This window comes from Pan troglodytes, chromosome 11 (assembly GCF_028858775.2).
Source record: "Pan troglodytes isolate AG18354 chromosome 11, NHGRI_mPanTro3-v2.0_pri, whole genome shotgun sequence".
NCBI classification, from domain to species: domain Eukaryota; kingdom Metazoa; phylum Chordata; class Mammalia; order Primates; family Hominidae; genus Pan; species Pan troglodytes.
Genome location: NC_072409.2, coordinates 100,312,778 through 100,324,488, shown reverse-complemented (window position 1 = coordinate 100,324,488; position 11,711 = coordinate 100,312,778). Strand labels below are relative to the sequence as shown.

General features: G+C 39.9%; 2 protein-coding genes across 8 annotated transcripts in view; both read left to right on the top strand.

Moving 5' to 3' along the window:
* The window catches only part of CCDC171 (coiled-coil domain containing 171), a 443,650-nt gene that overhangs the window by 52,530 nt on the left and 379,409 nt on the right, over positions 1-11,711 (top strand). For all 7 annotated transcript variants that reach the window (XM_054658718.2, XM_054658719.2, XM_001149040.8 and 4 more), the window contains exon 5: positions 10,481-10,671. In XM_054658718.2, coding sequence (XP_054514693.1) covers positions 10,481-10,671 — 191 coding nt within the window. The remainder of the gene's footprint in view (positions 1-10,480; positions 10,672-11,711) is intronic.
* LOC101056829 (non-histone chromosomal protein HMG-17) lies at positions 7,399-7,798 on the top strand. Its single transcript, XM_003951395.3, has one exon. It carries the CDS (start codon positions 7,464-7,466, stop codon positions 7,722-7,724), a length of 261 nt encoding a protein of 86 aa, XP_003951444.1. The 5' UTR covers positions 7,399-7,463; the 3' UTR covers positions 7,725-7,798.

Below are 11,711 nucleotides of genomic sequence, written 5' to 3'. Positions count from 1 at the left end.
CCAGGGCAATCAGGCAAGAGAAAGAAATAAAGGGTATTCAAAAAGGAAAAGAGGAAGTCACATTGTCTCTGTTTGCAGATGACATGATTGTATATTTAGAAAACCCCATGGTCTCAGCCCAAAATCTCCTTAAGCTGATAAGCAACTTCAGCAAAGCCTCAGGATACAAAATCAGTGTGCAAAAATTGCAAGCATTCCTATACACCAATAACAGACAAACAGAGAGCCAAATCATGAGTGAACTCCCATTCACAATTGCTTCAAAGAGAATAAAATACCTAGGTATCCAACTTACAAGGGATGTGAAGGACCTCTTCAAGGAGAACTACAAACCACTGCTCAAGGAAATAAGAGAGGACACAAACAAATGGAAAAATATTTCATGCTCATGGATAGGAAGAATCAGTATTGTGAAAATGGCCATACTGCCCAAAGTAATTTATAGATTGAATGCTGTCCCCATCAAGCTACCACTGGCTTTCTTCACAGAACTGGAAAAAACTACTTTAAAGTTCATATGGAACCAAAAAAGAGCCCACACTGCCAAGACAATCCTAAGCAAAAAAGAACAAAGCTGGAGGCATCACGCTACCTGACTTCAAACTATACTACAAGAATACAGTAACCAAAACAACATGGTACTGATACCAAAACAGATATATAGACCAATGGAACAGAACAGAGCCCTCAGAAATAACACCAGACATCTACAACCATGTGATCTTTGACAAACCTGACAAAAACAAGCAATGGGGAAAGGATTCCCTATTTAATAAATGGTGTTGGGAAAACTGGCTAGCCATATGCAGAAAGCTGAAACTGGAACCCTTCCTTACACCTTACACAAAAATTAACTCAAGATGGATTAAAGACTTAAACGTAAGACCTAAAGCCATAAAAACCCTAGTAGAAAACCTAGGCAATACCATTCAGGACATAGGCATGGGGAAGGACTTCATAACTAAAACACCAAAAGCAATGGCAACAAAAGCCAAAATAGACAAATGGGATCTAATTAAACTAAAGAGCTTCTGCACAGCAAAAGAAACTATCATCAGAATGAACAGGGAACCTACAGAATGGGAGAAAACTTTTGCAATCTATCCATCTGACAAAGGGCTAATATCCAGAATCTACAAAGAACTTAAACAAATTTACAAGAAAAAAACAATCTCATCAGAAAGTGGGCAAAGAATATGAACAGACACTTCTCAAAAGAAGACATTTATGCAACCAACAAACATACAAAAAAATGGTCATCATCACTGGTCATTAGAGAAATGCAAATCAAAACCACAATGAGTTGTCATCTCACACCAGTTAGAATGGCGTTCATTAAAATGCCAGGAAACAACAGATGCTGGAGAGGAGATGTGGAGAAATAGGAATGCTTTTACACTGTTGGTGGGAGTGTAAATTAGTTAAACTGTTGTGGAAGACAGTGTGGCGATTCCTCAAGGATCTAGAACTAGAAATACCATTTGACCCAGCCATCCCATTGCTGGGTATATACCCAAAGGATTATAAATCATGCTGCTATAAAGACACATGCACACGTATGTTTATTGTGGCACTGTTCACAATAGCAAAGACTTGGAACCAACCCAAATGGCCATCAATGATAGATTGGATAAAGAAAATATGGCACATATATACACCATGGAATACTATGCAGCCATAAAAAAGGATGAGTTCATGTCCTTTGCAGGGACATGGATGAAGCTGGAAACCATCATTCTCCACAAACTAACACAAGAACAGAAAACCAAACAGCGCATGTTCTCACTCATAAGTGGGAGTTGAACAATGAGAACACATGGACACAGGGAGGGGAACATCACACACTGGGGCCTGGCAGGAGGTGGGGGGCTGGGGGAGGGATAGCATCAGGAGAAATACTTAATGTAGATGATGGGTTGATGGGTACAGTAAACCACCATGGCACATGTATACCTATGTAACAAACCTGCACATTCTGCACATGTATCTCGGAACTTAAAGTATTAAAAAAAAAAAAAAAAAAAAGAACCAAAAGTAGAACTACCATTTGATCCAGCATTCCCACTACTGGGTATCTTCCCAGAGGAAAAGAAGTCATTATATGAAAAAGACACATGCACACGCAGGTTTACAGCAGCACAATTCACAACTGCAAAAATATCGAACCAGCCTGGAAGCCCATCAACCAATGAGTGGATAAAGAAAATGTGGTATAGGCTGGGCACGGTGGCTCACGCCTGTAATCCCAGCACTTTGGGAGGCCGAGGAGGGCAGATCACCAGGTCAAGAGATTGAGACCATCCTGGCCAAGGTGGTGGAACCCCGTCTCTACTAAAAATACAAAAATTAGCTGGGTGTGGTGGTGCACGCCTGTAGTCCCAGCTACTTGGGAGGCTGAGGCAGAATAGCTTGAACCTGGGAGGCAGAGGTTGCAGTGAGCCAAGATCGCACCACTGCAGTCCAGTCTGGTGACAGCGAGACTCCATCTCAAAAAAAAAAAAAAAAAAAAAAAAAAAAAAAAAAAAAAGAAAAAGAAAATGTGCTATATATACACCAAGGAATACTACTGAGCCATAAAAAGAATGAAATAGTGGCATATGCAGCAATCTGGATGGAGTTGGAGGCCATTATTCTAAGTGAAGTAACTCAGGAATAGAAAACCACTTATAAGTGGGAGCTAAGCTATGAGTATGCAAGGGCATAAGAATGATATAATGGACTTTGGGGACTCTGTGGAAAGGACGGGATGGGGGTGAGGGATGAAAGACTACACATTGGTTACAGCATACACTGCTTGGGTGATGAGTGCACCAGAATCTCAGAAATCACTACTAATGAACTTTTGCCTGCAACCGAACACCATCTGTTCCCCAAACTATTGAAATAAAAAATAAAATGTGAAAAAAATTGTCCTTGATTAAAAAAAAAAAGTGTTTTGTTAACTTCATGGGGCTAAAGAAATGTTAAGATATAATTTTCTTTTTTTCTTTTTTGAGATGGAGTCTCCCTCTTTCGCCCAGGCTGGAGTGCAGTGGTGCGATATCGGCTCACTGCAACCTCCGCCTCCCGGGTTCAAGCAATTCTCTGCCTCAGCCTCCCGAGTGGCTGGGATTACAGGCGCCCACCACCACGCCCGGCTAATTTTCTTGTATTTTTAGTAGAGACGGGGTTTCACCATCTTGGCCAGGCGGATCTTGAACTCCTGACCTTGTGATCCACCCGCCTCGGCCTCCCAAAGTGCTGGGATTACAGGCGTGAGCCACCGTGCCCTGCATGTTAAGGTATAATTTTGTAACTGTTAAGATCCTTAGTTTTGCTCAGCTGTCTGGGGTTATTGACATTGGTCAGAAGTATTTTTGATTACGTAGAGAAGAAAAAGTAGTATCTTTTACTCACCCATGCAAGGTTTACAACTGACAACCCTCTAACAAAACACAGGTTAACAAGAGAAAACCATAACAAATTTATTTAACAAAGTTTTAGATGACATGGGAGCCTCCAGATATGAAGACTCAAAGAACCAGGGAAAACCGTATTTTTGTGTTAAGTCTGATGAAAGAAGTGGATAGTTGTGGAGAAATATGACTGGACAAAAGTATATGTTCCAATGTAATAAAGTGAGCGGGAAACCCAGCAAGCCTGTTTGTTCAGTAGCATTTCTTTCTTCCAGGTGATAGATCACCTGAGGGCCCCATGACCTACTTTCAGAGGTAGTAGGTCAGAGAGGCGACCTTTCTAGATTTTATATCTTGCTTTGGGGAGAAAGAAGGGTAGAAGACAGGAAGTCAGAGTAACCTTCCTTCTGAGGCCCTCCTGTGTTCTGCAAGTGAAAAATATTCAGCATACCAAGCCACCATAATTGGGGGTATTGTGTTCTGAGCCCCAGTAATTACCTTTGGTGTTTAATAATAGTTACACCACTACCTGGAATTTAGGAATATAAGAATTGGAAGGCACTAGATATGAAAGTTCATGACTTTCATTTAACTATGAGGAAAGTGAAGTCCTGGAAAGATGGGAAGTTACTTGCTCAGAGTCAAACAATTTCAACAGACATTCTACAGAGTAAGATAGAGAGATGACTATTAATCAGAGGAAAAATGCGTAACCTCACTTATTGTCAGGGAAATGCAAATGAAAACCATAGTAGATGTTATTAAACACCTATCAGATGGCTCTAATTGAAAAGATTGTCAATACCAAATATTGGTGAGGATATAGAGCAACAGGGACTCATATTTTTTGTTAATGGGAGCGTAAAATGATACAGCCACTTTGGAAAACAACCTGGCCGTTTCTTTTAAAATAAACATGGATTTATCTTATGAGCCAGCGGTTTCACTCTTTATTATTTCTCCATGAGAAAGAAAAACTTTTGTCCAAAAAAGACTTGTAAAAGAATTTCATAGCAACTCCATTCATGGTGGTCCAAAGTTGGGGAAAAAGACATTCATTAACAAGAGAATGAAGAAACAATTTGTGTTATATAATGAAATGCTACTCAGCAATAAGAAGGAACCAACCACTAACGTATGCGGTAACATGAATGAATCTCCAAAACGTGCTTAGTGAGAGAAACTTTACACTCAAGAGGACATCCTGTATGGTTCCATTAACATAAAGTTCTAGGATAGGAAAAACTAATCATTGGTGAAAAAAAATCTAAACAGTGTTGGCCTCTGCAGGGTGGGTTGGCAGTGGATTTGACTGGGAAAGAGTATGAGGGTACTTTTTGGGTTGAAGGAAATGTTCTGTATTTTGATAGGTGTTTGGGTTACATGAATGTATTTATTCATAAAATCTCTTTGAACATTGGCTCACACCTGTAATCTCAGCACTTTGGGAGGTGGAGGCAGGTGGATCGCTTGAACCCAGGAATTCAAGACCATCTTGACCAACATAGTGAAACCCCGTCTCTACTAAAAACAAAAACTAGCCAGGCATGGTGGTGCACGCCTGTAATTTCAGCTACTCAGGAGGCTGAGGCAGAAGGCTCACTTGAACCCAGGAGACAGAAGTTGCAGTGAGCTGAAATCGTACCACTGCACTGTAGCCTGGATGACAGAGTGAGACCCTGTCTCAAAAAAACAAAACGAAAAACTCCTTGAACAGTACACTAAAGATTTGTGCATTCTACTAGATGTACATTTTATCTGTTAAAAAAATAAAACTATATTACATTCTAATTAATGATATACATGCTGAACTATTTAGGAGTGAAATGTCCTGATGTTCAACTTGCTTTGAAATGCATAAAATGTATGATGGACTGCTGGGTGGATAAATGAATGCATGCATTGAAGGATGGATGAATATCTGATAAAGCAAATATGGCAAAATGTTAACAATCCTAGAGTCCAGGTTGTAGATATATGGATGTTCACTGCACAATACTTTCAACTTTCTGTGTTTTTAAAATTTTTATAGTGAAATGTTGAGGGTAGTGTAAAAAGCCTAATGCAGTTATGAGATAATCCCATAACAATGGAGAGAACAGGGGGTGTGACAAGAGAGAAAATTTTGGAAGCTGGAAAGCAAATGGATGAGGAATAACTGAGTTAGAGAGACGTTAGAATCCTAAGTCAGGAGTGGGGAAAACCGAAAGAGAAATTCTTAGTCAAAAGGCTTATAAACTGGAAGCACCAGATACTATTGGAATTATGTATGGGAGTAGCAGTAGTGAGTAAAATAAGGAAGGTTAGATGAAAGCTGTTTGAGAGGCAGATAGGTCCTTAGATTTCCTTCCAAGAGCATGCTACTCTGGGATTACTTAAGAATTGCTAGTGGAAGTCAGGAGGTTTAATCCCTGGAGATGGCGAAATAGAGTCTTTTGACTGGCAAAACCAGGAAGATTCTGAATGCTGAATATTGAGGAGCCATTCCTTCCAGCTTCCCTTTAATTAATTAATTAATTAATTATTATTATTACTTTTAGAGACAGAGTATCACTTTGTTGCCCAGGCTGGAGGGCAGTGGTGTGGTCGTAGCTCAGTGCAGCCTTGAACTCCTGGGCTTAAGCCATCCTCCCACCTCAGCCTCCTGAGTAGCTGGGAGTATAGGTGTATGCCACCACACCTGACTAATTAAAAAAATTTTTTTTTTGTAGAGACTAGGTCTTGCCATGTTGACCAGGCTGGTGTCAAACCCTTGGCCACAATCAATCCTCCAAGCTTGGCCTCCCAAAATGCTGGGATTACACGTGTGAGCCACCATGCTCAGCCCCCAGCTTCCTTTATATATTGACTTCCCCAAAAGCTAACACCTGGATTTCTACACTCTATGCCGGATGTTGGAGGACTCTTTTGTGTATCACCTGACCAAGCTGATATAGTTTGGCTCTGTGTCCCCTCCCAAATCTCATCTTGTAGCTGTCATAATTCCCATGTGTTATGGGAGGGACCCAGTGGGAGATGATTGCATCATTGGGGTGGGTCTTTCCCATGCTATTCTTGTGATATGGGTCTCACGAGATCTGATGGTTTTAAAAATGGGAGTTTCTCTACACAAGCTCTCCTTTTGCCTGCTGCCATGCATGTAAGATATGACTTGCTTCTCCTTGCCTTCCGCCATGATTGTGAGGCTTCCCCAGCCATGTGAAACTGTAAGTCCAATAAACCTCTTTCTTTTGTAAATTGCCCAGTCTCAGGTATGTCTTTATCCAAAAAAACAGACTAATACAAAGCCAGGAGGAAGAACCTAATGATACTGATGTTGGAGGTTTCCCAATAAATGAGCCATCCAGATCCTTTTCCAGCGAAGACTAAAGTTGTTAACGTCCACCTTGAAGCTCAGATTCTAGGTGGTTGGTATATTAGTGTATAAACTGTATTACGTTTATAGTTTCTAACTTTTAATGAGAGTAGACAACCAAGAGTTACCAGATATATGAGGAAACCCTCTAAAATGGAGAGAAGAAATCAACTTAGAAGAAACAGAGGCTCTGCAGGGAGAACATTTAAAAGAAGTAGCATTAATTTCCTCAGATCTGAAAGAATATATTTCATCTATGAAGTAAGAACCAGGTGTTATAAAAGATGAAATCTATTAGAAATTAAAAATATGAGGCCAGGCGCGGTGGCTCACGCCTGTAATCCCAGCACTTTGGGAGGCCGAGGCGGGTGGATCACGAGGTCAGAAGTTCAAGACCAGCCTGACTGATATGGTGAAACCCTGTCTGTACTAAAAATACAAAAATTAGCCAGGCGTGGTGGCAAGTGCCTGTAATCCCAGCTACTCGGGAGGCTGAGGCGGGAGAATCACTTGAACCTGGGCGGCAGAGGTTGCAGTGAGCCGAGATTGCGCCACTGTACTCCAGCCTGGGTGACAGAGTGAGACTCTGTCTCAAAGAAATTAAAAATATGGAAGCAGTGGGAAGAAGAGGCAAGAAGGACCCCCGGACTGACCAAAGCCCACATGCCACTGCATCCCTGCATCTGGTGCTACGTCTTAGCAGCATTACCGCCATGCCCAAGAGAAAGCCTGAAGGGGATGCTACAGGAGATAAAGCCAAGCTACAGAGAAGATCTGCAAGGTTGTCTGCTAAACCTGCTCCTTCAAAGCCAGAGTGCAAGCCCAAAAAGCCTTCTTTGCCCCTGCAAAGAAAGGAGAAAAGGTACCCAAAGGGAAAAGCTGATGCTTACAAGGAGGGGAAGAATCCTGCAGGAAATGGAGATGCCAAAACAGACCAGGCACAGGAAGCTCAGGGTGCTGGAGATGCCAAGTGAAATGTGTGCATTTTTGATAACTGTGCACTTTTGGTGACTATACAGTTTGAAATATTTTTCAACCAAGTTTTATGAAGATGCAGACTTTTTTTTTTTTTTTTTTTTTATGAGACGGAGTCTCACTCTGTCACCCAGGCTGGAGTGCAGTGGCACGACCTCGGCTCACTGCAAGCTCCTCCTCCCGGGTTCACGTCATTCTCCTGCCTCAGCCTCCTGAGTAGCTGGGACTACAGGCGCCCGCCACCACGCCCGGCTAATTTTTTGTATTTTTTTTGGTAGAGACGGGGTTTCACCGTGTTAGCCAGGATGGTCTCGATGTCCTGACCTTTTGATCCGCCTGCCTCGGCCTCCCAAAGGGCTTGGATTACAGGCGTGAGCCACCGCACCCAGCCGTGTTTTTTTTTTAGAGCTATGTTGTTGCCCCACAGAAAACGTCGTTGTTTTTTGAGGAAGGGACATGTGTTACTACTAGAATGTCTCTGAAGTGGATTGATGGGGGGAAAACACCTTTCCCTTCTAGTTTTGAGAGACTTCTTCTTGGCTTCCAGGAGGAGAGATTCCCTGATATTGACACACATAGCCACCTTGGCACAAACACCTTGTGGTGTGGAAAAACAAATGTGTTTTTATGTCCTCTTCTCCCTTCCATCCTCAGCATAGACTTAACTCCCTTAAGCCCAGACATCTCTTGGGATTGACTCCCGGTAATTGGTTGCCAGTGTATCAGGCAATCTGGACTTTCCAATGACACCACTGAGATGGCACTCCTCAAAATAGCAGCCCTTCTGTTTCTAGATTGTAGATCTTTAGATAAATCCTGCCATTTTCATTTCACTTCCTAAAAGTCAGAGTCTGCTTGTGAAAAGTTGTTAAACAACATGTTAATGTGAAATGTCAACCCCCACTCTAAACTCCCTGTTGAGAACATCAAATGAGGACTTCATTGGGTTTATAGTGGCTTTCTGATTTTGGTAGTCCTTTGAAGAAGAGGGTTTGAAAGTTGTATACTGTTAATTGAAATACCTGCCTACAATACCATTATTGTTTGTGAAAAATATAATTAATAAAGTTGGATACAATTTGGCTTGAAAAAATTAACAAATTAAAAATATGAAGGCAGAAATGAAAAATGTCCCTAGAAGCACTGGAAGATGAAGATGGAAGAAACCTCCCAGAAATTAGAATTAAAAAGACAGAGGTAGAAAAATAGGAGAGAAGAGATGAAAAAATTTGAGGACCAATTTGAATAATAGGGAATAGTGAAAGACCTAAGAGAGAAAACAGAAATGTATGATAAATCATCAATGAAAATAACTCAAGATAACATCTCAGAACTAAAGGACATGAATTACCAGATTGAAAGAGTCTATTGAATATTTATCGTTATGGAAAGAAGTAGACCTACTGCAGGCATAGCATTATGAAATTTCAGAAAAATAAAGACAGAGAAGATTCTAAAGCTTTCATGAGAAAAGAAAAATAGGTCAAATGCAAAGGATCAGGAGTCAAAATGGCCTCAAACTACTTTCCTGCAATGCTGGATGAGAGACCATGGAAGAATGTCTTCTGGAGATGGCAGCTGAATGGGAGGGGGATTTTTAATGTATTTCCTTTTGTACCTTTTATACCTTTGTATTTTGAACGTTTTGAATGTATGATTGATTCAAAATGCAAAGAAATATAATTTAGAAATACTGCTAATATAGCTGTGGCATCTTTTAACATGTGTTTTTATAAACATTTCCTCATTTTATCTTCACAAAAACTTAACTAGGGACTTTCTTATTCCTAGTGAGAATCAGAGAATCAGGGAGGTTTAATAAGTGGCAGGTGATGGAGCCAGACCTGGAAGCATTTCCTTCTTTTCTAGGTGCTGAAACAGAGCAGCAGTGTTAGTGTGTTGATAGGTGTTGGTTATTGTTGAGGTAATCGGGTAGGAGGTGAGTTGCACCTAAATCTGGCAAAGTAAATAGCTACAGTTCTAAGGGTTGGGGTAGTGGTTTCCAGCCTCAGCTTTGTGACCCTTGTGTAAGATGTGTTACAACTAGTTTGTTGTCAATAGTCAAATATAAAAATTTGTAATCTACTGTTTTTAAAAACTTGCCCTATATATCACAGTCTTAAAAATTGATTTTTTTCTTCTTTCTTTCTTTCTTTCTCTTTCTTTCTTTCTTTCTCTTTCTTTCTTTCTTTCTTTCCTTTCTTTCTTTCTTTCTTTCTTTCTTTCTTCTTTCTTTCTTTCTTTTTTCTTTCTTTCTTTCTCTCTTTCTTTTTCTTTCTTTTAAATCTGAGAGGAGGTCTCCCTATGTTGCTCAGGCTGGTCTTGAACTCTTAGGCTCAAGTGATCCTCCCGCCTCAGCCTCCAGAGTAGCTGGGATTACAGGTGTGTTCCACCACACTCAGCTGGTTTGTTTTCTTGAAGAGGACAAAAACCAATAGAGTTGCAGCTGGTGCTAGAAGTGCACCTAAACTTGGATATGCCTTCAGAAATATGTCACACTGTTTCATAGCAAAATCATCATTGTCTGAAGGGGAAGAAGAGATTGAAAATTATAGAATAGATTGATTTAGAGACTGTGAGCTTTTCAAGAATTTACCGGAATGGAAAGGTTTTCAAGAGTTTACTGTAATGGAAAGGTTAAATGTTTTATCCTAAGATCATGCTGTAAATGATGTCAACTCCAATGCCTAGGTTTTGGGGCTCCTTGTTATTTAATTCATGGTTGTAAATGTACCTATTATTCTATTCTTAATAGCGCAGAATTCAGAACTTCAAGCAAAGACAAATGAGACTGAGAAAGCATTTCAGACTTCTCAGCAAAAATGGAAAGAAGAATGCAGAAGATTTGAACATGATTTGGAGGAAAGAGACAATATGATCCAAAATTGCAATCGAGAATATGATTTACTTATGAAAGAAAAAAGCAGACTAGAGAAAACTCTACAGGTGAAATAGTTTTTATAAAGGAATTTTCCGATATGTAATATTCACCGAGATGTGTTGTACATTACTTGAAGTTATCCTGGATTGCCTTCCTTCCTTTTGCCTTCTCCTTCCTTCCTCCCTCCCATTTTTTCTTTTTTAGGGGCATATTTGCTGGTCTCTTTTGGAGTATATTAATAGGTATACTTTTTGGGGTGAAAAACGGTTTGCGGTCGCTAATCAAAATGTTAAAAGCCAACAAAGCACTTATGTGGGCATATTGTAAGAAGCTAAGAATCTACAGCTCTTTTTGTCTAGCAATATGAACATTTGGAATTTTAGAAATATGGGCCCTGGATTTTGGTCTGAATATACAATAAATATAGAAAAATATTTGTATGTTTGATATGAGCTTCATTATCTATGTAGAGCATGTTCTGTATAAACATGATATGTAACATATTTAACTTCTAAAATTGTGAGCTATTTATTCCCTCATTTTTTGTTCCCTTTTTACTCCCTAAAGTAAAAGTGATATAAGGTTGAAGTTGCCAGTGACTTAAAAGGTAGATTTTGAGTTGTCTATATTTGCCATTTTGTTTGAAGTAACAGTTTAAATGAAAAAAAAAAAAAAATTACATGACAAAGCCAGGTATGGTGGTGCAGGCCTGTAGTTCCAGCTAGTAGGGAGGTTGAGGTGGGAAGATCACTTGAGGCCAGGAGTTTGAGGCCACAGTATACCATGATTGGGCCTATGAATAGCCACTGTACTCCAGCCTGAGCAATATAGTGAGACCCTGTCTCCCCCCAAAAAAGCAAAAAAACAAAACAAAGAAAAAAAAAACGGTGATAAAAATGTTCTACCTTTACCATTGGTGTAAATGGCTTTTTTGAATTCTGGAAATGTGTCTTTACTAAAATTAATTACACAAAAGCATTTAAAAACTGTAAAAGTTATCGCACAGTCGTTCCCAGATGTTGTCATTGTCAGCAAATTTACTTTTGATTTCTTCCACATCAGTAGTCATAGTTTGTTTCTTTTGTTTACTACTGTATTCTTAGAC